The following is a 24,297-nucleotide window of genomic DNA, read 5'->3' as shown; positions in this document are numbered from 1 at the left end:
CAACTACATTTACTCTTTACTAAAAACATTCTTAACAATACATCCATCTTCAACTCCACATCTTCGTTGAGAAACATGATCTGTCTTGTCGAAGGAAGAGAGAGGGAAGAGACATGAAAGGGAGAAAGATGAACGTATCTCACTCTTTACACTCAAAATACATCCCATTTTCCAACTTCCAAGTCCATGTCTTTCCTTGGAGATGATAGATATCGAATAATATGAAAATGATATCAATGAATGACTTATGAAAGAATTCAGCAAGTGTAGGCAAGCTCGTAGTTTACTATTCAAGATGGTCATGTGGCCTGAATGACATGAACATTGCAGCATACTGCAGAAGCCTACGTTCATTGCTTCTATTTTCCACCACAGTTATCACTGGACGTCTCATCCTCTTTCTGTAGCGACGCCAAGCAAATTGTATGTTCACAGCAGCCCATGTTCTCCAATTGGAGGAGTAATATCTTGCAGTTCTCTTCAGTCGTTCGTTGGCAAATTTGTAGCGGAAGTGATCGGTTATGTACTTCAGATGGTCTGCTTTCAGGGAAAATACTTCTGTTGGTTCAATGCATACAAATGTAGCTGATGAAGCTGGAAGCCTCTCGAGAAATGGGCGCCGGAGACACCATGATAGCAGCTCGTCGCCGAGAAATCCTCCCGATTCGATCAAACTTGATGCTGTCATGCCCTTGCTCAGGCTTTGGTTACGTTTTACACGTCCACACACTATGAATAGCATTCTTGGAACAGGATCTCCTTCTCTGATAATCTGTTTTTTATGGAAACTTTGATATCAGTGTATCCTTGGTAGATAGCGGATCACCGACGAGTAGGGTTTGAACATGTACCTTTTCATCTTTGGAAAATACAAGGGGCTTGACTCGGTCGCAGATGTTGTCGAGAATCAGCTCATCCAGGTTTTGGAACAGCGGCACCTATGCATTTGATAACAGTTGCATAAGGAAACACAACCTTAATCACAAGTCTTCTCTAGTCCAAAAGTGATCCTCTACCGAACGAAACATTCTTTATAAGGGTGTGAAAACCTCTCACTAGCAGGCGTGTTTTAAAATCTTGAAGGAAAGCTCAAAAGGGGAAGTCGAAAGAAGACAATAACTGCTAGCGGTGGGCTTGAACCTCAACCACAAGCCATCCCAAATCCAAAAGAGATCCTCAACTCAATGAAACATTCTTTATAAGGGTGTGGAAACCTCTCACTAGCAGACACGTTTTAAAACCTTGAGGGAAAGCCTGAAACGAAAAGCCCAAAGACAACAATATCTGCTAGCGGCGGGCTTGGGCCGTTACACATAAGGAAACAGAACCTCAACCACAAGCATTCCCTAATCCTAAAGAGATCCTCAAGAGAACAGCTATTCATACTATGTACCTTTCTGATAAGATCAACACAAAGATGGCGTTTAATGTCTCTTCTAAGACCTTCAGGCAAATCATTGATCAGTTCCATCTCATCTTCTCCACCCATGGCTGCCCATCTCTGGTGTTCATAGTGTCGAACTCGATGTCTCAAACGAGATGGCAATTGTCGTCTCCTCATCCACCACTCTAAATCTCGACATCTCAGCTGCATTTTTCGCCTCCTTGCCATGACAGCATGCAAAAGAACCTTTTTCGCAAAAGGGAGACGAGTTAAGGTCCACAGAAGAAGAATACTTTCAGCTACATGTGCACAACATATTGAACAAGCAAGCAGGCTCACCTGGATGTTACCAATCAAAAGAGTAAAAAGCAGCAATCCACTGAGTACTGTGCAAATACTAAAACATACTTCTAGCCAATTACTCGTGGGCTCGAGATCATTGCCAAATGTGCTGCAACATTTAAACCATCATTATCAAGAAACATAGTGAAAAAACTCTTCCATTTTCTCCACAGGAGCAGAACACAGAGTTTGAAAACTACTGCTCCTAAACTTACCTGAGAGTCATTAAGCCCCAAAAGATGGGATAAAGAATTTTGACAGCAATGGAATTGCTAGAAATGACTGGAAGAGCCCACTTGTAGATGCCATAGGCGAATGGACCATTAACATCCAAGCATATGGGCTTCCTAAATGCAGAAGTCGAATTACGACCACACGAATTTCCTATGGTTGTAGCAGATGAGAGAAACTGATAGCACACCTCCTCTGAACAAGACAGAGATAGGTTGCACTTGTTTCTCTCACAATGTTGCTGGATGCAAGAAGCAACTCGCTGTATTGCAAGAACATACCAGCAACCCCCAGCAACCTGTTAGCAGGAAAACCAGAAGCGCTTGCAAATTTCAGTTTAAAAGACATGGGGCTGTGATGAATATACAAAGCAGGCTTACATGAGAGGCGATGAAATAGGCAATGAGATTGAGTCCAAAACCCCACCAAATGGTGCCAAAGATGTATCCAGTGACCTTTTGCATTCTTGTCATTAAAATAATGGAGTGGTAAACTTTTGGGAGGAATTGGAACAAGAACATTAACAAGATTACAGTCATTATAAGCTTGATTCTCTCTTCTCTGATTAGTTTTGGCAAGACCAACCAATAAACAATCTGCAATAAGAAGAGATAAGCAGAGGCAACAAAAGAAACACTTCAATAATTGGATTTTGATCATACCATGTTTTGAAAAGTACGAATAAAATATGAAAATCATTGATTTAGCTCACTAAAATTTGAGTTGCTAGTTCTTATTATGATCAAACTATTGTTTATTTGCAATGATTGAGATATATTTTAATTCATTCCCTATCAATAAGCGATTCTCCAAGTTAACTACTATAGATTCCAATCAATGAACACTACCCATATCATCGTTTGGCTCTATTTAAAATGATTAAAGAAGAAGGCAAACCTGAGGAACTGGGAGGATCACGAAGGCATCGAACCAGAAGCCTTTGAAGGAACGAACATAGTGGGAGGCGATATCACGAGCGTCCCAGACGAGTTTGCCGCAGCCAATGACCATGCTCTCCTTGGACACATAGGCGAGGCGGAACTGGAGCCAAACATGCCACAGGTGCACGACATCGAGGAACGTGCGGAGAACAGTAACAACGGCGGTTAATCCACCGTCCATGTACAGGCACGGCGACCCACCACGTCCGATGGAGAGCGCGTAGAAGTAGAGAGGATCGACGGCGAGGGCCATTCCACGGGCTAATAACAGAGCCCGGTTCCATCGTTGGACCCGCTTGGTTCTAGGGTCGAGAACACTGCCGAAGCGACCGGAACGAAGTTGTGGGTCGGCGCGGCGAGGAGAGGTCTTTGCGGGTTGAATGGGGACGAGGGAAGAGCCGGCGGAGGCCTCCCATTCGGGCTGCTGGTGGGCATAGTCACAGCTAGTGGAGTGGAAGGCCGGAACACCGACTTGGGTGCAGGCGTAGCACTCAACGGCGTTGGAGATCGGGTGTTCATCGGCGGCGGTGGTGGTATTGTTAATGTTGTCGTGGACATCGAGTGAAGGGGTGGTTCGCCTCAGGCAAAGCTCGCTCCACCTGCAAATTGGAAAGAAATGAAATGAGTAAAAGGGAAAAACAGAGGAGAAGAAATGATTAAAGGAGAAGTGAAAAAGATTACAGACATGGGAGAGGAGAAGAAATGATTAAAGGAGAAGTGAAAAAGATTACAGACATGGGAGAGGAGAATGGGAAGCCAGGGAGAGAAGGCATGGGGAGAATGAAGGAACCAGAACCACCATGGGAGAGAGTGGAAGCAAATTCAGAAGAAGAAGAAGAAGACTAGGAATAATCACGTAAGGTAAGGGGAGGTGTTGCTGTGGTGGGGGCTTCACTTTTATGCTTCCGTATCTCCAATATTATTCCCAACACTTCAAATAATGTTGCCCTAAATTATTTAAAAAAAAAAAAAAAAAAAAAAAAACTCATTTTTTTTAAATATATATATTATTTTAAAAACTATTATCCAAATTTTAAAGATATTATTTTTTAAGACAAGGAATTATAACAAAAATATATATATATATATATTCGAATAAAAATTTTATTTAATGAAGTCAGAAGTTCAAAATTTATTCATAAAAATGAGGTTTATTAAAATAAGGTCGATTAGTATGAATATGCCGTTATCTACAGAGCTACAATATTTGGCCCTTGCCCTTTTGATGGGCTGATATTATCTCCAAGAAGGAAAACAAAAACAAAAAAACAATTATTTTTTTATAATTTATGAGAGAAAAATGAAAAAAAATTTCCAATCGTGTATGGGTCCCTAAAGAACATGCACCACCAAAGCCTTGCCTCATCGTCCCATGACTTCACAATTTCAAACCAATCTCCCTTCCAACTTTAACCCTATATCAACTTTTCTGCCCGATTTCGGTTCCTATCTTTAAATGTCGTGTGTCGTCCAAATTTACTAAACTTGCTATTTCTTTATATATGGTCAAATTTAGACATAAATAAAATAATATTTATTACCGTCCTTTAAAATGATGCAATATTATCGTTACTTATAAGTCAATAATTTTCCTTGTGAGATTATTTCTCTTCTCTAGAGATCTGGAATATTAAATTTTTAATATATAATAAGAGGTAATTAGATATTTAATTTTATAAACATGTGAGAGGTGTGGGGTTTTTCTTAAAATTTAAAATAAAAGGCAATAAATAATTAAATAATTTCCTTTTATTTTGGTTTGAAGGTATTAAATGAAGATGTTTGGTAAGATTTAAGATATGTATATGATAGAAAAGTAACGGCACATCTAACTATTATATTACAAAGTTGAATCAAGAGGTTACAACTGTAATCGGGAATAAAAGGAAAAATATTCAAAATATAAATATAAATTAATAAATAAAAGAAGATCTTGTCCTTATGCTTAACTGTCATAAAGTTGGACGGCGAGGGACCACTTGGGCAGTGGTGTTTTGTTTCTTTCATTGAATAATATATAATTGAGATTATTGAAAGGGAGTGTTTTTATTTATTTTTTTTAATGATTATAATTTTCATATTTTTACCTTTAATTTTAATTTTAATTTTAATTTTGTTATATTTTTACTTATTTTCTATTTTCCCTCCTCACTTCAACCTTTTATCTTTTTAATTTTTAATATTAATGCTTACTTTTTGTATTTGATGTGAATTGTTGGTAATTAATTTAAATATTATGATGTAATTTTTTTAATTAACTATAACAATGATGAAAAGTTAGTATTTATTAATTAATTAAAAAAATAGAAACGAGAAAAAATATACTATTTTAAAATTAAAAAATCAATGGAAACTAAATTTATAATTCATGTAGAAGAAAGCTATAGAAACGAAATGATAGATAATATATTTTGTCAAAATTTAATGTAATTTATTGTTAGTTTGAATTAGTTAATTCGTTAATATTTTGAGAATATATTATTATAAAATATATATTAAATTCGGTTAATCTAAATCTTCCCTCCTTCGCAATGGTCGGAATTTAATTTTTTTAAAAAATAGCCAAATTAATTGGAACAAAAACAAACTAGTTTGGGGAGATTTAAATTGAATTAATTTAGAAAAAATAATAGTTTTTAATTTATATTTACTTAGGTTCAAACATTCAAAATTTTAAAAAGAAATTAATAAAAAAAATATTAAGTGCTAATTACCCTCTGACCTGATCTTACGCTCATACCTATGACCAGACCTTACCAGTTTTTGACCTATCCTATTTTTGCCCTATCCGGTTTTTGCCTTTTCTGTTCTGTATAATACTGTAGTGCTAATTACCCACATACCTTCTGAGGTAGGAAAGGCTAAGGCAATGCTTATTACCCTCTGACCTTATCAGGGGTAGGTAAGGCCTATTACCCACATACCTTAAGAGGATTAACTCCATCATCTATTTCGGAGCTTTAGAGTATATAGTATTAGATTAAATTGTTATAAATAGAAGGTTAAAATCCGATAAAAACATATTTTTTAAGTTTAAGTGAGAAGTTTCGAGATTTGGACACGTCCACAACAAAACATTGGAACGGGATTCGAAGAAGGAGATTGATTAGGTTTTTTTGGGTTGAAGAACGATGGGGGGAGAAAGAGCATGATGATGATGATGATGATCTACAGCCACAAATAATTGTGCCACTCTCTCATTGTCACAACACGTGAAGATTCACATCACCAGCCTGCAGATGGGGCCATGGGTTCATGTTTGAGCAACAAGTTTTGAATCAATTTTGCTTCTGAAAATGGATTGAACCAAAAAGACGAACTGTTTTTCACACGATCTTACCTCTCTCTCTCGTTTCATTATGTGGCCATTAAATAATCCGTTCGTCCGTACTCCTAAACCAAACACATTCGCTTTTGGTTTCTTCTATATGTCCTTGTCATCTAGAATTTTGGTTGCTATTAATTATTATCCTTCCATTATTCCTCTCTCTCTTTTCCATTTCAAAAAAATTTAATTACTAATTACATAATTATTGCGCTTCATATTCGTAACACAACTCAACTCGAAATTTTTTACAACCCAACCTAATTCAACTCTCTATTTTAGGTTGGGTCTGAGTTATCCATTTTTTTTAAGTTTTATTTATCACAGTTTATAATTATTTGAATAAATTTTTAAATAAAATATATTAAAAATTCACAAACAAACCCAACTCTCTTTATTATCTTTATTTAAGGTTGGGTCTTTGTTATCTTTATTTATCACTATTTATAATTATTTAATAGATTTTTAGATAAAATATATTAAAAAATCACAAACCAACCCAAATCAATCTATAATTATTCACATAAAAAAATCAATAAAAAATGATAGTTTATGTAGTAAGACTTGTAGAATACCACTCTTGCAAAAAAGATTCTTAATATATTTTATATATTTTTATTTGGCTCTGGTCAACCCGAAAGTTTTTCCCACGAATCCGATACCGAACTGATTCAGTTCGGTTCAGAAAAAATGAACAAAACCCTACTCGAAATGTTAATCCAATCCAACCTAACCCTTATAGTTCTGGTTGGGTTGGTTTTGATTGTCAGGTTTAATGTACACCCCTAATAATTATTATTTTACTTGATAAGGAGGAACAAGGAAACAACTAAATGGTATCAGAACCAGTTACCGAGCAATGTGTCAGCAAGGAAGTTGAGTCCTGAAAACGGGTGGACACGAGGTAGTGTGTCAACAAGGACACTGGGTCTCGAAAGAGTGTTGATTGGGGGAGGAGTCTCACATCGATTGGAGGAGGGAACGAGTGTTAGCAAGAACGCTTGGTCTTGGATTGAAAAATATCTCTTTAGGAGGAGGAGACTAGAAAGGGTAAGTACAAATAAGACAATATGTGTTAGTGGTGGGCTTGGGCCGTTAGAGTAATATACTAAAATGTGTACACAAGAAATATCGAAAAGGGTTCTCAGTATATCAATGTTACATCACGAATTCAAAATTTAGAATTATATCGATTGAATTGAGGTATCGAAAAGTGGGCGACCAATATGTATTATTCGAGATGTATGGCCCATTTGGGTATGTCGTTGTGTTACCTTTTCCTTTTTACTGATATTATCCATGGTTATTGTTTAGTGATTGCAAAGGGAAAAGGTTCCAAAATTTTGTAACTAAATTATATGGATGAAGACATATGGAAATATATAGGTCAAAGAAAATGTGGTGGGACTATATGAATTCGGGAAACCTATCATGCATTATATCATTATTGTAATTCAAAAAATGTCACGATCTTTGACAAATTTTGAATGTGAATTCTCGCTCATAGAAAAAATCCTTCTCCACTCCCTCCTTCATTTCTCATTTAAACGGGAATTCTCCACCTTTTTTGGAGCGGATCCTCGAGGGTTAAATGTACATCTCTGTGTACAACCTTTTGATAAAAAATGAGCACCTATATACAATATTTGGATTTATGTTGTTGTACAAATCACCGGTACTTTTGCTAGAAAAACATAATTTTTATTTACTTTGATTTTTCTTAATATATAAATATTTTTAATTATTTGGGTTGATTGATTAGCGGTCGTTATTTGATAGAAAAAGATGTTTGAGGACATAACGGGATTACTCATATACACAACCAAATATTAATTTGCCACCACGATTATATGAGTCACTGTCACTTAAGATGTTAATACACTTTCAAATATGATATCATTTTTTAATTACGTGAAAAAGACTTCTAAACAATTCTCGAAAGACGAAACTTTAAAATTATTAATTATTAATTATATGATTGATAATTCAAATTTTGATGGGTTTTTCTTCTCCCTTTTCAAATCATGGAAATTTTTACATAATTAAATCTTAAAATTTGAAAAAATAAATTATAAAGTATCAAACTAAAAAAAATAATCGGCTAATTAGTGTATTAATAAATGCAATTCATTTTAAATAAAAAAGAAGGTGATTTACATAAATAAACAGATAATAACCTAATATAAAATGAATCAAAATAACGATTTTTTTTATAAAAATCTTATATATATTTCCAAACCAAATTAAGGCCAGAGAAAATGATCAATAAAAATTAACAAAATAATAATGTAACAGTAAATAATTATAAATATTTGGCTTCAATCATCTTAAAATAAATAAATATATATTTTGGAGGCCCAAAATGGGCCTGAACGGGCGGATTTGGATAGGGCCGGCCCAATACTCTGAATTCAGAAGCTAAAACTGGGCCTAAGCGGATTCTTCTGGTACGTTCCACGTTATATTCTCCATCTAATTTTATACCATCCAGAATAAATATAAATTAATTTAAAAATCCACGTAGGACAATCGAATGTCCATCCTCCACGTGTAAAAAGTTCAGCCTGGAGTTGCCACTCCAATCTGTATCTTCTTCGATGAACAAACCTTCAATAAAGAAACTTCTATTCAGCGAACGAGTGATAGTAAACGAAAGAACGAGAGAAATGACAGCAGCAATAGCTGTTCCGTCCCCTAAATCCGCCATTTTAGGCAAAAATCCATTCTCTCGCAAAGACCCTGCCTCCAATTTTCTCGGCCGACCGCTTAAGGGTTTCGGTTTTCATCCAAAACCGAGGACGAAACATGATTCTCTAAGCCTAATCGTTGCTTCCGCCACTCCATCTAGCAGCAGCGACGCGAATGCCGGCGAAAGATTCTACTTCAATTTCACTGGATTCCCTTTTCCCCTCGGCCCCTTTCTTAATCGTCGCACTATAAGAACTGAAGTAAACCTTAACCATTTCCCCTTTCTTCTATTTCTTATTATGGGTCTGTTTGATTCGATTGGAATATGTTGCAAATTTGTGCGTTCGATTTGAAATTTATTGATTACAGATGAACTGAACATATGGGCATGTGGGTATATGTTGTTTTGAATTTTCAGCTTTTGTGGATTTGGGTTTTTTAAATCGTTGTGTTCTTTTAGGCTGTAAAAGGTTGTATATGGCTTTTTGAGCAAGAACAAGCGCTGGGATTCAGTAGTGTCTCAACAAATATTAGGATGACTGTCATTAAACTCAAATCTGGAGGTTTATGGGTCCATGCTCCCATTGCTCCAACTAAGGAGTGTATTCAGGTTCTATTTCTACTTCTACTCATTGAATAAGTTCATCTATGAAGAACAAATGATAATTCTAGGATTTATATTACTTGTGTTCAAAAGTTTTCTTATCTTGACAGCTTCTGAATGAGCTGGAGGCTCCTGTAGAATACATTGTTTTACCAACGTTTGCTTATGAGCATAAGATTTTTGTTGGACCCTTTTCGAGGAAGTTTCCACGAGCCCAGATATGGGTGGCACCAAGGCAATGGAGTTGGCCATTGAACTTGCCATTGGAGTTTTTTGGAATTTTTGGAGCTAAAACATTGAAAGACGAGGATTTATCTGCTCCATGGGCTGATGAGATTGAGCAGAAGGTTTTGAGCTCACCAGAAGTTGGTAATAAGAATTGCTCGTCTTGTTAAGTGTTGAGTTCCTTAGTTGCTAGTGAAAACTTGGTTGATTGTTGCAGGGATTGGGCCGTATGTGGAAGTGGCTTTTTATCATAAGCGGTCGAGAACATTACTGGTAACAGATGCTGTAATCTTTGTCCCTCGACAACCACCTGAATGCATTAGCAAAGAATCCTTGTTGGCATCTGCAAAGAATGGTTTGGCAGTAAAACTACTTAGTAAGGGAAAGGAAGTCCCTGAAGAGCCTGTTGTTGACAACATGATCAATCGTAAAAAAGGTTCGTTAATATAACAGTTTAAGTCCACGGCTAGTAGATATTGTCCACTTTGGCTTTTCCTTGACTTTTCCTTTTGGGCTTCCCCTCAAAGGTTTTAAAACACGTCTGCTAAGGAGAAGTTTCTACACCCTTATGAATAATGCTTCGTTCTCGTTCCCAATCGATGTGGGATCTCACAATCCACTCCCCTTTGGGGTCGAGCGTCCTTGCTGGCACACCGCCTCGTGTCCACCCCCCTTCGAAGCTCAGCCTCCTCGTTGGCACACGCCTGGTGTCTTGCTCTGATACCATTTGTAACGACCTTAAACACTGCTAGCAGATATTGTCTTCTTTGGGCTTTCCCTTCTAGGTTTCCCCTCAAGGTTTTAAAACGCGTCTGGTAGAGAGAGAGGTTTCCACACCCTTATAAAGAATGGTTCGTTCTTCTCCTCAACCGATGTGGGATCTCACAATCCATCCCTCTTCAGGACCCAGCGTCCTCGCAGACACTTGTTCCCTTCTCCAATTGATGTGAGACCCCCCAATCCACCCTCCTTCGATGCCCAACGTCCTTGCTGGCACACCGCCTCGTGTCCACCCCCTTCAGGGCTCAGCCTCCTCATTGGCACATCGCTCGATGTTCGGCTCCGATACCATTTATAACGACCCTAAACATCACTTGCAGATATTATCCTCTTTGAGTTTTTTCTTCTTGGCTTTCTCTTAAGATTTTAAAATGCATCGGTTAGGGAGAGATTTTTACACTCTTATAAAAAATATTTTGTCCTTTTCCTCAGCCGATGTGGGATCTCACAGTTCATATGCTTTCAACACCTCGAGTTTATTTTAGTGCTATTATGTTTGTTCAAAGAAACTGATGAATGGTGATTGTTGATGCAGGGTGGGAAAGAATGGTTCTTCAGATATTGTTTCTTGGGCCTTCAAATCTCTTGGAACCCAACGCTAGCTTTGCTAAAATGTCCCAGAAACTTATTGTTTCACCCATAGTAAAGACACTCGTCTTCAGCAAAGTTCCTGAAAAGGTAATTAACCAAGTTCCTTGAAGATTATGCATACAGAAGGATGACAGAAGTTTTGTAAATCTAGACATTTTACTCTTACACATTGATTCTGCTATCAGGTAAGGGACTGGATCGATAGAATCGTCCGGGATTGGAAGTTCAAGAGAATCATCCCTGCTCACTTTGCAGCTCCAGTAAATGCAAGTAGGTCCGATTTCTTAACTGCGTTCGGATTTCTCGACGACCTACTGGGAGAGCGCTACATCAACCGTCCTTCACTGTCTCTTCTCTTTACATCACTCATGGGGAAGGCTGCCAGTTACTTTCCACCAGATGATATGAAGACCTTATCATCCCTTGACCAGTTTTTAGTATCAGTTGGGGCTGTTAAGAAGACCGTGTCGGGCCGAAAAAGGTAACCGAGGAAAGACAATCTTCAAAGATACAAGATAAGTTTAGCACACCCATATATTTCAGTAATGTAGATTCACCAATCATGTCCTTATCTTTGACACTTGAATATAGAAGGTAATCTGATATCTGATTATGACATCTCCTGAAAGTAAATGCAGAAGAAAAGATATGCTGCATAATTCATAATTCATAGTTGCATGTTTTGCTCAGTTTATGCTTTTGGGAACGAACTAGAAGAACATAAGAAAGTTTGAATCGTTTGCTCAAAATGATATTGCTATGCTTACAAGTTTGAACTTCTAACTTGTCTGTTAAGTCGTCGAAGGGACATGTCTTAACCCAGTTGAGCTATGTTTTGATATTCCTACTTCACTTAGAAAGTTGGCAAATTGTTTGCTTTATATTACTTTTTTCCAGGTAAAATGAATCACTCCGAAGAATCGTGACGTTGATTTAAAAGATTATTTAAAGAAAAAATCAAACGAATGTTTTTATTAGTAATTTAGAAGCTTTCCTTAAGGCCAAAGTCTAAATAGGGGGATCGTTTCAAGCAAGCAAGCAGAGAAAATAGATGGTCAACCTACCAACCATAGAAGATTATGTCACAATCAATGTAGGTTATGTTATTAATTAATGACATTATTTTTACCATCAATGTAAATAAAATTTATAGATAGAAGAAAATTGAATGAGTCAATATTGTTTCATTCTTTATGCTAATTGACCAATCCAATCCCATTACAAAGTCTTCCCTAACTAAATATCGAGTTAATGGTTTTATAACACATCTGTTAGGAAGAGGTTTTCACGCTCTTATAAGAAATTTTTTGACAGTTTTGTTCTCCTCTTCAACTGATATGAGATCTTTCAATTCACCCCAACATCTTTATTGGCACACTGTCTTGTGCTTGACCTTTGAGAGACGGTGTTCTCGCTGACACCGCCAAATGCCTAGTTGTGAAACCACTGTAACTGCTAAGGGTCGTCATTAGCAGATTTTATCCACCTTTTCCCTTGACTTTACGATTTTAAAATACATTTGCTAGAGAGAGGTTACCACACCTTACTTTATTCTCTGCTCCAACTAATGTAAGATCTCTCAATCTACCTTCTTTGGAGGACAACCTTCTCACTGACACATCGCCCAGTGTTAGGTTCTAATACCACTGTAACTACTCAAGGCTATCATTAGTAGATATTGTCTGCTTTGGCCCTTGACCTCGTAATTTTAAAATACGTCTTCTAGGAGGAGGTTTTCAAACCCTCGTTATCCTTTTCACTCCAAGCGATGTGACCCTAACGTTACGAGAATAAGTAGATATCAACATAATGGATGGGTGGGTTGTAGTTAAAATTAGACATTAAATTGGAAGACATGGTGGGAGTAGAGGGTATCCAAGGTGCATTCCAATTGATATCCATTTGTCTTTTTTCTTCCATCTTTTGTGCCACTTTTGCCCATAACTTTTATGTCCCCATAACTTTTTACCAATACAATGGTAGGTTTCAACGCTTCTTTTTTAAACACAACATTCAAATAAGTCTACAAAACAATTCAAGTAATCAAAATTTTCAATTTTTAATTCAAATCACTTTGTTTTCAATAATTCCCAATTAAAACAATGCTAAATAAATTATTAAAAAAAAAAAAAAAATCCTCACCTTGTGGAGGGTGGGAAACAGACCCAACAATGGAATTGGGAAAAATCCCACTCAACCAATTTCATGTTCCAAATATGTGACATCTTAATATGAGACCCATCTGTCCCATATATATCTTTTCATAATCATAAAGCTATGGGACACCTAAGTTTGTCTCCCCTTCCCCATTATTATTAGATCTCTACTAAAATTTAAAACATTTTACTTTATTATTATTATTTACTTGGATGTTGAAAGTAACGGGTCAGAGCTTAGGTATATAAAGAATGACTTTTTGGTCTCTTTTGTCCAGTAGTTTATGTTGAAGACACGGGTTCGATTTCCGTCAGAAATAGACACACATTCAGACCATTTTCTCCTAGTATGAATTGTTGAATGATCGCTCGCTGTCCGGCGGGAAAATGCATATGAGTATCATGATTTGAAATCCTTCTCTTATAAAGCATTCTCTTAGGCTACAAAAATGAATGTGTTTAAGGTTTGTATGAAAAAGGGAGTAAATCCCATTTATGGAAATCAAATTGTCAACAAAACCCTTTTTATTAAATACCATTCTCTTCGTAATGCGTGTGTTAGCTTTCATTATTTTCCACGAAAGTTGTGGGTTTCGATGCAAAAATATCCAATCAATTGCATATTGTTATTGAGAGAAAGTTCCTTTTTTTCTCCCCACTGCAACCGCTCGCTTTGTAGGACCAGCGTTGTTTCTCTTATTTTGGTGTTAAGAATCTCTGTAACCAACGCGGAGAGGAAAAAGAAAACGCAACCGAACGGGGAAGAGATATATAACAGTTGCTTGCACGACCGCTAAAGGGAATCGAAACCGACATTTTTGGTGCTCATAAACATATAATGCTATACAAAACATACGATCGTCTCTAAAACACTGGACCCTTTTTTTCTCTCCCTATTTCCTTCCGCCTTCACCGCCCTACTGGGTTCATTCATTTTTCCTTGCTCTTTCCTTTTTCCTTGATTTCTGGTGATTGCAACACAGGGGGCTGAACATTTTCTTGCCCAACAACCAAAACCCACATCGTTGTTTTTTTATTCGGTAAGGCTATAAGGAATCTTTTCGCTTCATCTCTGAAATGGGGTTCTGTTCTTCGTTCTTCTTTTCCTGTTTGGTTTGTAAATCCTCGTTGTTTATGCTCCTCTAGGGGCCTGTTTAATTGCTATCTCTTGTGTTCTTCATGTTTTACAATGTTGATTTCTGCTATGATCGATTAAGTAAATGGGATGTCATTGGACTGGTTGTGCTCTGTTTTCTTATTTTGTTAGCTTTTCTTGGTCTCCTTTCTTTGTTCTTCTCCTTTCTTTGTTAGATGTTTTGGCCTGCGTGCGAGTTTGTCAGCTTCCAGCATTCCCTGCTCACTCTCTTGGCAGGATTGCAGGGACAACCTTTGTCTTCTTGCTTATGATTCCACACGGACTTTTGTATTTATGTGTTCTAATAATTGTGTTTCATGCTCTATTGAACCAGCAGATGGTGAACCAACTGATTTTTTGTTTAGAAAGTTCATTTTCATCTATGTTTATGTGGATTCATTTTTCCCTTGGATGTAAATTATTGCATTTTGATCTTGTTTTGTTTTCTTTCCATATATGTTTTTAATGTCATAAAGGATGATAAGAATGTTTGATTAATCTAACGTTTCCATTTTGTTTTCTAACTTTTGTCTTGGAAGAAACGCATGAGAATAAAAATCTTAAATGAGAGAAGGCTATGGATGTGTCTTGAAGTTCTATTGCCTCTCAAATTCTGCCCTTGAGTTAAGGTGCATTCTTTTGGATGATCGTACTCGCTAGTCGGTGCTTCGTATAGCGTTTTTCGCCCCCTCTTCTCACTTTTTATATGTACTGATATAATTTTTCTTGATCATATGATACTATGTCTGTGTGTTGGGATCTACTGCTAGTCCTCTTCATCTCATAGTTTCTAAATCACTGACTAGTTTCTTTATTTCTTTCTTCAGACTGAGATTTTTGTGGGAATTGTTTTGAACCATTGCAGTTTATTCGTAAGATCTTGGTTGGTTTCTCTTATTTCATTGGCGTGCTTGTTTTTGTTCAGGTGTTGTGTCAAATTCTGATGGCTGATCAGCAGGGTGACGTGCAAATGACTACGACTGCGGGTACTAGTTCGAGAAGAAGCTCTACAGGATGGATAAGTTCTTCAAATAGTGGAGAAAAATTTGTGCCTCATTATCGAAGAATATCTACTGGTTCCTGTCATGATATCTGCAAATATGGGAAAAACCATACTTTTGAAACCAAGTCAAGACAACCAGTGGCTATGACAAGAAAATCACTGGACGGTGGACGTTCGGTTGATGATGTGGTACTTCGTGAGAGAAAGAAAACAGGTGGAGGTTCGGTAGATAGTGTGGTCATTCCTGAGAGAAAGAAAACGATTATGACTGAAAGGTCGAAGCATATGACAAGAAAATCACTGGATAGTGGAAGTTCGGTTGACAGTATGGTACTCCCTGAGAGAAAGAAAACAACTTCAACTCGAATGTCGAAAAATGTGGCAAGAATATCACTCGATGGTGGAAGTTCGGTAGATGGTGTGGTACTTCTTGAGAGAAAGAAAACAGCTTCACCTCGAATGTCAAAAAATGTGGCAAGAAGTTCGATAGATGGTGTGGTACTTCTTGAGAGAAAGAAAACAATTTCAACTCGAATGTCGAAAAATGTGGGAAGGATATCACTTGATAGTGGAAGTTCGGTCAATAGAACGATACTTCCTGAGAGAAAGAAAACAGCTTCAACTCGGACGAAGGCTGAACTTTCATCAACTTCCAGAATGTCTGGAGCTAATGTGACCACCTTGACAAAGCCTAGTCCAGTGCAGAGAGAAGTCTCAAATGGAAGGAAGAAAAAACTGTTGTCAAGTCCAAAGCTGAGAGAAGTCCTGAATGAAAGAAAGAACAAATTGTTGGCTGAGCCGAAAGCCTTAGCCAAGTCGAGATCACATACTGCAAACATGCTGAAAAACTCGAAGCCTGAAACGTCTACAGCTACTAGAAATCCAGAAGACTCTGCAGTTCTTGCAAAAACCAAGGAGAGAAAGTTACCTGAAAAGTCTGAAAATTTTGTGAAATTGAAGTCTATTAAAGTAAACCCATTGAGATCTGCAGTGTCTACAGACGGTTCGCGAAGAACAAATGGTTCGAAAATGGTAAAAAATTTTGGGACCTCCAAAGTAGCTGCAAAGAAAGTGGTGGCAACCTCAACAGGTTCATTTTCCTCAAATTCTATCTATGGAAATGCAAACTTAACTGCAAGAAAGCATGTTAGCTTGAAAGGCGGTCTGCATAAAACTCATAACAAGAACAAACTATCTGACCATGAACGAGTCCAGAGTGAAGAGGTCAACAAGAAAACCTTCCGAAGTGAAGAGGTTCGAGGAGAAACGTTCCAGAGTGAAGAGGTCCAAGGAGAAACCTTCCAGAGTGTAGAGGTCCAAGAGAAGACCTTGTATGTCATCAAGGTAGAAAATGAGGAGATGCCTCATCAATCTGATGGTCAAAATGAAACTTTTGATAACATGGAACCATTGCCATCGTCCCGGCTTAATTCGCTATCACCGCCATCAGCTCAGTATATTTTGGCTAACGTAAAAGATCAAGATGTATCTGAATACACGGAGAGTGAAACAGAGAATGACTCTTTCTCTGAAAGCAATGAATATGGCAGCATGGAAACAGATAATGCTTCAAGTGAAGAAGGTGGTCAAAATGCAAGATACCAAAATCCTCGGATATTGCATAATAAAGAAGAGGATCCCCAATCTACAAAACTAAGTTTCAGGAGAGGGAAAATCATTGACATCCCTGCCAAGAGTAATAGTCCGAGGAGGCTTAAATTTAGGCGTGGAAGGCTGTTGGGGGAGAGCCAAAGGGATGCAGATGGCCTAAGGAAGAACTTCAAGATGGGAACAGAAGTCGACGGCGATACAGCAACGGCTCAAGAAATAGTTGTTCTGAGGCACCAAGATGTGCAGCAGAGGAGAAAAGACGCACAGGGACTGTTTAACAATGTCATTGAAGAAACCGCAAGTAAACTGGTCGAAACTCGAAAGAGCAAGGTTAAGGCCTTGGTTGGTGCATTTGAAACAGTGATCTCCCTGCAAGATGGAAGACTTTCTCCTGAGTATTGACACTTGGACTTGTGAATCTCTAATTGTCTGCGTAGAGTGAAAGAGGTCTGGACTTGGTGTGCTAACGCTGCAGAATAGGTATAGATTTCTCTTTTTAATGATAGGAAGATTATTCTGTACACAGTTAGATAGGAAGCATTGTTTTAGGAAGATTATTCTGCTCCCTAATCCCCAATCCTTCTACTCAACTGATATAGATTCATCTTTTTAATGACAGGAAGATTTTTCTGTACAAAACCAGCAATTCACTAAATGAAAAATATAAACGAAAATGGTTAAGGTTGCTTTCTTTGTTGAGTTCTTGTTGAAGAAAGTTTATGGTCAAATCCATTTGAGATTAGAAACGTTCATTTCGTAGGCTTAGTTTTAGTTCAAATGTAATAAAAGCATATTAGAAAGAAAATGAAAGAAATATTATCATTTTGTTTGGGAAGGAAGGAGTAAAGTGTCATGAAGTTGGGGGTAACTGCAACTTCAAGTATATAAAGCTTTCTCCACAAACATTTGAGATAGCAGAAAATCAATCTAAACAACAAATGAAGCTAACAATGGATGTTGAAAAGGCTAACAATCCTTCATAATAGATCATCATCTAGATATTCAACTGCCATGGGTTGATCTACAACACTACTGGCTTGTGTCGATAAATTATCCATCTTCTTCGCGTTCTTCGCTACCTCTGTCTGTTTCTTTTTTCTTTTACTACTGTGGAAACAATAATAAAAGCTCCAGAATAAGCTTCTTCAACTGATTCCAAGCTGTTATTGGCATCAGAACTTTTAAAAGGAAAATTTGCTATTTTTATGCACTCAAAAATGGCGGCGGCGTCGTCGAGAACTTCCACAAGTTCCGTTTATAGTATGGCACAAACACACTTGTTTTGTGGTGATTGGTCTCCAGCTTTCTTTTCTGCTAAAGCAAACAACACAACTTTCATCAACAATCCCATTCAACCCTAAAGTTTCAATTGGCTCAATATCAAAGAACAGCCGCAAGATGTTCATATACTCTTCTTAGCCTAATGCGATGTTACATTCGAACTTCCTAATGATATTGAACTTTTTAAAGGACAGATAATACCTTTCTCCAAGCTTGGTGGTTGGATAACAACATGCATGGTTGTAACACTGCCAGGAATGTCATATAATGGGCTTCTGCAATCATTAAGTGTTCTGTTGTTCTCTAAGATTCTTCCAGCACTTATTATCTTCACATCCTTTACTGTTCTTGGACCATTCTCCTTTTCTGCTCAAACAAATAATCACAATTACTTGTAGTGCTTATCAGAAGAAACTTACATCCACAATAGGATGGTAACAAAGAAGAAAAAAACATTTTAAGATCTAGCCAGTGTTAAATGCAACAGAAATATCATCCTGTGCTTGCCATTGCTTAATATCAAAATTATCATTAATCTAGGATCCGGTGACAGTATTTTGGCAAGACAAGGCGGATGAGTCAAAATCCGACAGATATATGCTTCTGGATAATGATATTACAAGATTCACTTCCTCAGGAAATAACAATGAAAATCAAAGAAGAGATGCAAGAAACTGTGTTCTTTACGGTTATTAATTGAACTCAAACTTGATTTCAACTAAAAACTAAGTGCAAACGAAAGAGTTGTGGTATATACGTCAATGAAAAATTCAAGCCATAGCACAAGACACCTAATCAATCGGGGTTCAAGATGCATAGACAAAGTTATCCTTAAACTTCCATGTTTGATGGAGAAGTGAACAAAGGTACGCTCGCTTCCTGTCTTGTTCTCTGCGGCGAACTGGGATTGCTCGCTAGCTAGGTCAGATTGGAGCAACCTTTTATGAGAACATATGACCCTTATTCGGCGACAAGGGGCGGAAGGACATCTCGATCTACTTACAACGGATAGGACAAAGACATGAAGGCATTGATGCCAGAAGGGCAAGAAAGGCTTCCCTAATCTAGTTCACACCCAAAAATTTCCATAACACGTAATTTGGGAATGAATGATGCCAGAAATATATTAGATAAGATGAAGAAGGAAAGAAACCAGTAGATCCAAGGTAAATGAAAAACAAAGGGCATTCTTCAGTTAAGAACATGATCAGACCAAACCAGACAAAGAATCAGACATTCTTTAATATATAAATTCATTCAAAAAGCCATAGAATCTAATAAATAACTTCAAAATGATTATAAAGATCCAGCATATGAAGAATGTGATGAGTTTTTATGCACCACTGAACTTCCATTAACGGGGTGTTAAGTTTCTCTTCACAAATGGCAACAGCAAGAATGAAAAAAGTGCAGAGTCTACATCAGATCTGAGCTTCGCTTGTGTTATGTTTGTTCTTAAGATTAACAGATGCCAATATGCTGATAATGTTTGAACTTAATACTTCAATTACGAACAAAGCAACAAAATCATGAAGCATGGGAATTCAAATAAAATCAAACACCCCCAAAAGCCAAAAAAAAAAAACTAGGACTAAGAGAAAGATGTTTAAATTTAACACACCTCTTGGCCATTGTGCAAGAACGCTTTCTTTCAAGGTTGCGATGCTTGTAGCAGCAGGGAAGGTTTTGGGGCCAATATCCGATCCATCGTTCAATCGAAACTTGATCTCTAATTGATCTCCCACTCCAGCCATATCGAAACGTCTTCAATCAATCACAGACAAATTGGATTTCCTAAGGAAGGAAGCAAAATCCCACACGAGTAATCGAATGCGGTTAATTAGCAGAGATTTTTTTGCTCAGATTATGATGAGGGCCATTCTGCAAAAATCGAGAAACCCAGAAAACGGAAGTTAATTTCATTGTACGTTGTAAATCAAAAAAGAAGATGCGGCAATCGGAAGCATAAAGCCAACTGCATATGAAAACGAAATCCGCTTTGGATTTCAATTTTATTTCGGGAAAAGAAAATTAGCGACAAAAGCAATCAATCAGTTGCGTATTCCAAAAGACTAGATGTAATCGCACAGATAAATTCACTCAAAGAATTGATTATATTCGCAAGAAGCAGGAAGAAAAGAATTACGAACACTGTGAAACTAGAAGAGAAAGAATTGAGACGGCTAAGGTTGTGTGATTCAAACACTGATTTGAAAATCGCAAAACGAAATCGATCCTGGAATAAGTAACCGAGAAGGCAATAGAAAAATCAACAGAAACCCAAAAGAAAACGAACAGAAAAAGAGCGATAGAAATCGATTAACCTTAACCGGTACGAAGTTGGGTGAGAAATTGATTGGAAGTGAAGAAAAACGCGATGGTGTTGGAATAATCACACAAAATCCAGCTGAAGAGATGAAAGAAGAACTCAGAGACGAGGGCTCCTCCAGAGTTTTGAAAGTCATATAAATCTGGGGTCAATGACTCCATTCTTAAAAGTGATTTCTTGGTATTCCCAAAATTAAAATCGTATTATTTACGCGTATTTGAAACAGCTTCGAGGAAGTAGAAAAGGCCAGAATGGTTAGAAAAATATGCATGACCCATTACCTCAAACAATGCAAGATTTTGACTTTGCTCCTAAATAAATGTTATAAACTCACAATCACGAACCCAAATCATTCATCGTGTCGGTAATAAAAGAATCACACTCAGTGATGGATGATGCCAGAAGGAGAGAGGAATTTCAGAGATGAAAAAAGTGGATGTGAACCAGATATTCTAATTTTATTCACTGTTCCAAGAACTTTTTTTTTTTTTTTCTCTCTGAATGATAGAATATACACGTGGCATACAGATATTTGACATTAACATTAACATTAACATTAACATTAACAAGGATGGATGCTTTGCATATTGTTAATTATTTGATACATCTTGGAGATGACAAGTTGCTTTGACGATTAGTTTAGGAGCCTTTTAGATTCCTCCGCTATGCCTTGGAAGGATCAATCAATGCCTTCTTAAATGCCATTAATCCATACCCACTCAAATTCATTCTTTAATTTACTCACTCAAATTCATCAAGATTCACTTTGTGGATAGAGATGGAATCTAGAGATCTACTGAGTTCCTACTGACGTTGCTTGGGTGAGAAAGCATGAAGAGCGAATGTGTGTTTACATTCATCGTGATGAAAATAGAGCGTTGCAATTCTTGATCTTCATCATCAATAAATTCCTAGTAATCACTGTACCTAAGAAATTTCACACGTCTAAATAACCATGTGTATCAACTCGTTGATAAGGATGAATGATTTAAAATGATTAGCACACTTGATATTTGAACAATTTGGAATGGAAAGGAAAAGGGAGGGAGGAAAGAAAAAGGTGATGGTTTTGAGTGGCATAAAGGGTTGGTGGGTTTCTTGTCATCACCAACTTAGGAAGTTGTATGATAAGCATCTTAATGTGAATGGTTTAACCTTATCTTGAAGTGTGCTGTCTGAGGCATCTAAAACCAACTAATGGAGATTCGAATAACTCTGTTTAAAGCTTTACAGAACAAAAGTATTAACTCACCCAATTAAGAGTATCCAAATTATGATAACTGAATGGAAAGAATTTTCTTCACATTTTAAAATGTATTCTCGTACAGAACGAATCTTAATATAGCATTTATCATCTAAGAAGAAGAAGAAGAGTTCTTCAATCCAATGAACCAATAGCCGATCAATCTCCCAGACCTTGTCCTCAACAAGTCATCATATGTTATCAATACAGAGCAGAAAATGTAGTAATACTATGAAAAATAAAAGATGATGGGCAGACCATTATTGTTTGTGACCAAGCATATGGAGAAGCACTCACCGAGTAACCTGTTCTAGCCTCGTTTGCGCCTCGATAGATAACAGCTACGTCGACAATGAGTAAATGTGTATTCTGCTATATTTTCCAAAATATACTCTTGAGAACTGTGGAGATATCCCTGCATGAAGAACTAATAATACCAGACTCCTCAGGAACTAAGACCAAATGAATTGCTACGTTACACGTTAATGCACGTGCACCTCATTGTCTACTTCCATCATCATGTATGTAAAACTCCAAATTTCTTAAGCCGAGTGGTAACGTTCCAAACTAACATAGGTATGTTCGTTTTGGCATCGTCTCTCTACCCTTCGTGAGTTATGACTCTAGAATGTGGCAGTTCCTGATGAAGTCGTTGGAATAGTTGACATACTTGGTCCAAAATGGCCGGAGATGTTCAAAGCCAATCTGCAGCCATGGTTTAGACTGGCCATTATAGTGAATAACTGCAGCTTTCTTCACATTCTCAATGTTTGTTTTGTTCTGATAGCCCAAGCCAAGCATGTGCCATGAGGGCTCAATTGGATGAATGTGACCTCTAAATGCAATCAAAGCCGGTGGTAGTGTACCCAGCCTCCACAGTGTCAGGTTTGACTTTAGATTCTGCCACAAAAAAGAAGTCAATGATCCAAGAACATTGCATAATCGCATCTCGAGTGACAAGGGACAATCATGCAATCAGCAAATAGAATGAAAAATGGATTTGTACCATACCTCTCTCAGCCACCAGTGGTACGTTTCTGTTATATTCGACTTTCTCCAGGCACGAAGATCAAATATGTTCATGCCATATGCCCAAGGGCATTCATTAGGATCTAAATGCGTTGCTACCAAGGGATGGGAAAAATTGAAGTAGATCTTGAATCGCTTTGACATGACCCACTCATCATCACCTTTACAAGTTTCAACAGCTCCATTAACCTTTCCCTCGAGGTCAACATCCCAAAGTCGAGACAGATCACGTTGAATTACAACATCATCATCTAAAAAGACCACCTTGTCCAGTTTGGGGAAGAGCTGTTCAATGCACGTATTCAGAATACTTATACAGGAAAACAGAGATTTGTACAACAAAGCCTTGAAGAAACAATTATGAAGAATAATAATTCTCAATCTGATGTGCAGTAACAAGGAGAGAGGAACAATTTAGGAGCAGAGAAGATTACCAAATTGTATAAGTTCATGCATAAATCCAAAAAAATCAAGAATAGAATAACTACTTGCTAGGTATTCATATAAAACCATGTTTCTTTCCAAGTAGACTTGATCTAGTAAAATGGAACCTACAAAAACCACTAATGTTACAATCCAGCTCGAGGTTCATGATAATCAGAAACATGAAAGTTTTCACTTACAATTTCATTTCATGTATAAAATTAGTTTGTCAGCTCAAGACCAAAATGGGTGGGGGGAGGAAATGATAGCATTTATAACTTGTTTCCTTGAGTTGTATATTTCATAAATGCATCCAAATTACCTGAGGTATGTACATGCGGAGATGGTTAAGTAAGGATATGTATTTGGGACTTCGAACTAGCAATTTTGAGGCAAATATTCGAGGAGTTGTATCAGTGTGGTTGGTCCCTGAAACATGGTTGCCATGGTAGTAATTTCTGATTCCTTCCTGGTTCTCCACAGCTTCAAGCACTGGAACGTTTTCCCTCGTTAAGTAGTCAAAGTGGTGAGTACCCTTCACTTCAATAGTAGCCGGGTAGACTGGGTGTAAAGCAAACCAGGAGTGCATCCCTGCATAAGTTTTCTTGTCGGTGATGACATGGAAAACTATCTTTTCAGGATTGAGTGATGACTGCACAGCAGAGCTGACAACAACTGAAGCTGCCAAAATGTTATCAGTTGACAGAACGAAGTGTTGGTACGTGTTATCAGAGAGCAACGGAAGTAGCTCTGGAGGAGGAAGTTGGTTGCGAGCATGAACATTTGATGAGTATTCATCAGTTAAACGCAGAGATAAACAATGAATGCCTTTAGGAATGGAACTAGCTGCAAAATGTTTGTTCATTAGCTCTGAAAACTTAGACTCTCTGATTTCCTTCTCAAATTTATCCATCTGCGCCAAAAAAAAAAAAAAAAAAAAAAAAAAAAAAAAAAAAAAAAAAAAAAAAAAAAAAAA

General features: G+C 37.3%; 5 protein-coding genes across 12 annotated transcripts in view; 2 read left to right on the top strand and 3 right to left on the bottom strand.

The window, feature by feature from the left end:
* Positions 1 to 15: 15 nt before the first annotated feature.
* On the bottom strand, positions 16 to 21,993 carry LOC111487670 (cyclic nucleotide-gated ion channel 2). Of its 2 annotated transcripts, XM_023135156.1 has the most exons (9): positions 21,984 to 21,993; positions 3,634 to 3,739; positions 2,855 to 3,497; positions 2,338 to 2,553; positions 1,942 to 2,255; positions 1,724 to 1,835; positions 1,394 to 1,630; positions 852 to 938; positions 16 to 772 (listed from the first exon to the last, which is right to left on the bottom strand). In XM_023135156.1, the coding sequence occupies exons 2-9, from the start codon at positions 3,669 to 3,671 to the stop codon at positions 287 to 289; spliced, it is 2,133 nt and encodes a 710-aa protein (XP_022990924.1). In that variant the 5' UTR covers positions 3,672 to 3,739; positions 21,984 to 21,993; the 3' UTR covers positions 16 to 286. The 2 variants fall into 2 exon arrangements, with proteins under 2 accessions (XP_022990924.1, XP_022990923.1); XM_023135155.1 differs by lacking the exon at positions 21,984 to 21,993 and having other exon boundaries at positions 3,584 to 3,657.
* LOC111487673 lies at positions 8,839 to 11,800 on the top strand. The gene is made up of 6 exons (XM_023135163.1): positions 8,839 to 9,171; positions 9,372 to 9,521; positions 9,626 to 9,884; positions 9,958 to 10,176; positions 11,056 to 11,198; positions 11,297 to 11,800. Exons 1-6 carry the CDS (start codon positions 8,890 to 8,892, stop codon positions 11,594 to 11,596), a joined length of 1,353 nt encoding a protein of 450 aa, XP_022990931.1. The 5' UTR covers positions 8,839 to 8,889; the 3' UTR covers positions 11,597 to 11,800.
* Positions 14,006 to 17,586, top strand: LOC111487671. 4 transcript variants are annotated; one of them, XM_023135161.1, is made up of 3 exons: positions 14,006 to 14,307; positions 15,328 to 16,116; positions 16,168 to 17,586. In XM_023135161.1, the coding sequence occupies exons 2-3, from the start codon at positions 15,346 to 15,348 to the stop codon at positions 17,416 to 17,418; spliced, it is 2,022 nt and encodes a 673-aa protein (XP_022990929.1). In that variant the 5' UTR covers positions 14,006 to 14,307; positions 15,328 to 15,345; the 3' UTR covers positions 17,419 to 17,586. The 4 variants fall into 4 exon arrangements, with proteins under 4 accessions (XP_022990929.1, XP_022990927.1, XP_022990925.1 ...); XM_023135159.1 differs by having other exon boundaries at positions 14,007 to 14,307; positions 15,328 to 16,629; positions 16,660 to 17,586; XM_023135157.1 differs by having other exon boundaries at positions 14,007 to 14,307; positions 15,328 to 17,586.
* On the bottom strand, positions 17,813 to 21,041 carry LOC111487674 (membrane-anchored ubiquitin-fold protein 2). 4 transcript variants are annotated; one of them, XM_023135165.1, is made up of 4 exons: positions 20,908 to 21,041; positions 19,919 to 20,178; positions 18,499 to 18,663; positions 17,813 to 18,330 (listed from the first exon to the last, which is right to left on the bottom strand). In XM_023135165.1, exons 2-4 carry the CDS (start codon positions 20,049 to 20,051, stop codon positions 18,272 to 18,274), a joined length of 357 nt encoding a protein of 118 aa, XP_022990933.1. In that variant the 5' UTR covers positions 20,052 to 20,178; positions 20,908 to 21,041; the 3' UTR covers positions 17,813 to 18,271. The 4 variants fall into 4 exon arrangements, with proteins under 4 accessions (XP_022990933.1, XP_022990932.1, XP_022990935.1 ...); XM_023135164.1 differs by lacking the exon at positions 20,908 to 21,041 and adding an exon at positions 20,622 to 20,816; XM_023135167.1 differs by lacking the exon at positions 20,908 to 21,041 and adding an exon at positions 20,622 to 20,801 and having other exon boundaries at positions 17,813 to 18,327.
* LOC111487672 (probable galacturonosyltransferase 14) overlaps positions 21,898 to 24,297 on the bottom strand; it is a 5,748-nt gene continuing 3,348 nt past the window's right edge. The window contains exons 4-6 of the mRNA XM_023135162.1: positions 23,644 to 24,234; positions 22,881 to 23,183; positions 21,898 to 22,769 (exon numbers count right to left, since the gene is read on the bottom strand). Of these exons, the coding sequence (XP_022990930.1) occupies positions 22,485 to 22,769; positions 22,881 to 23,183; positions 23,644 to 24,234 (1,179 nt within the window). The 3' untranslated portion in view covers positions 21,898 to 22,484. The remainder of the gene's footprint in view (positions 22,770 to 22,880; positions 23,184 to 23,643; positions 24,235 to 24,297) is intronic.

This window comes from Cucurbita maxima, unplaced genomic scaffold, assembly GCF_002738345.1.
Source record: "Cucurbita maxima cultivar Rimu unplaced genomic scaffold, Cmax_1.0 Cma_Scf00012, whole genome shotgun sequence".
NCBI lineage: Eukaryota > Viridiplantae > Streptophyta > Magnoliopsida > Cucurbitales > Cucurbitaceae > Cucurbita > Cucurbita maxima.
This window is presented reverse-complemented; position numbering and strand designations above follow the sequence as displayed.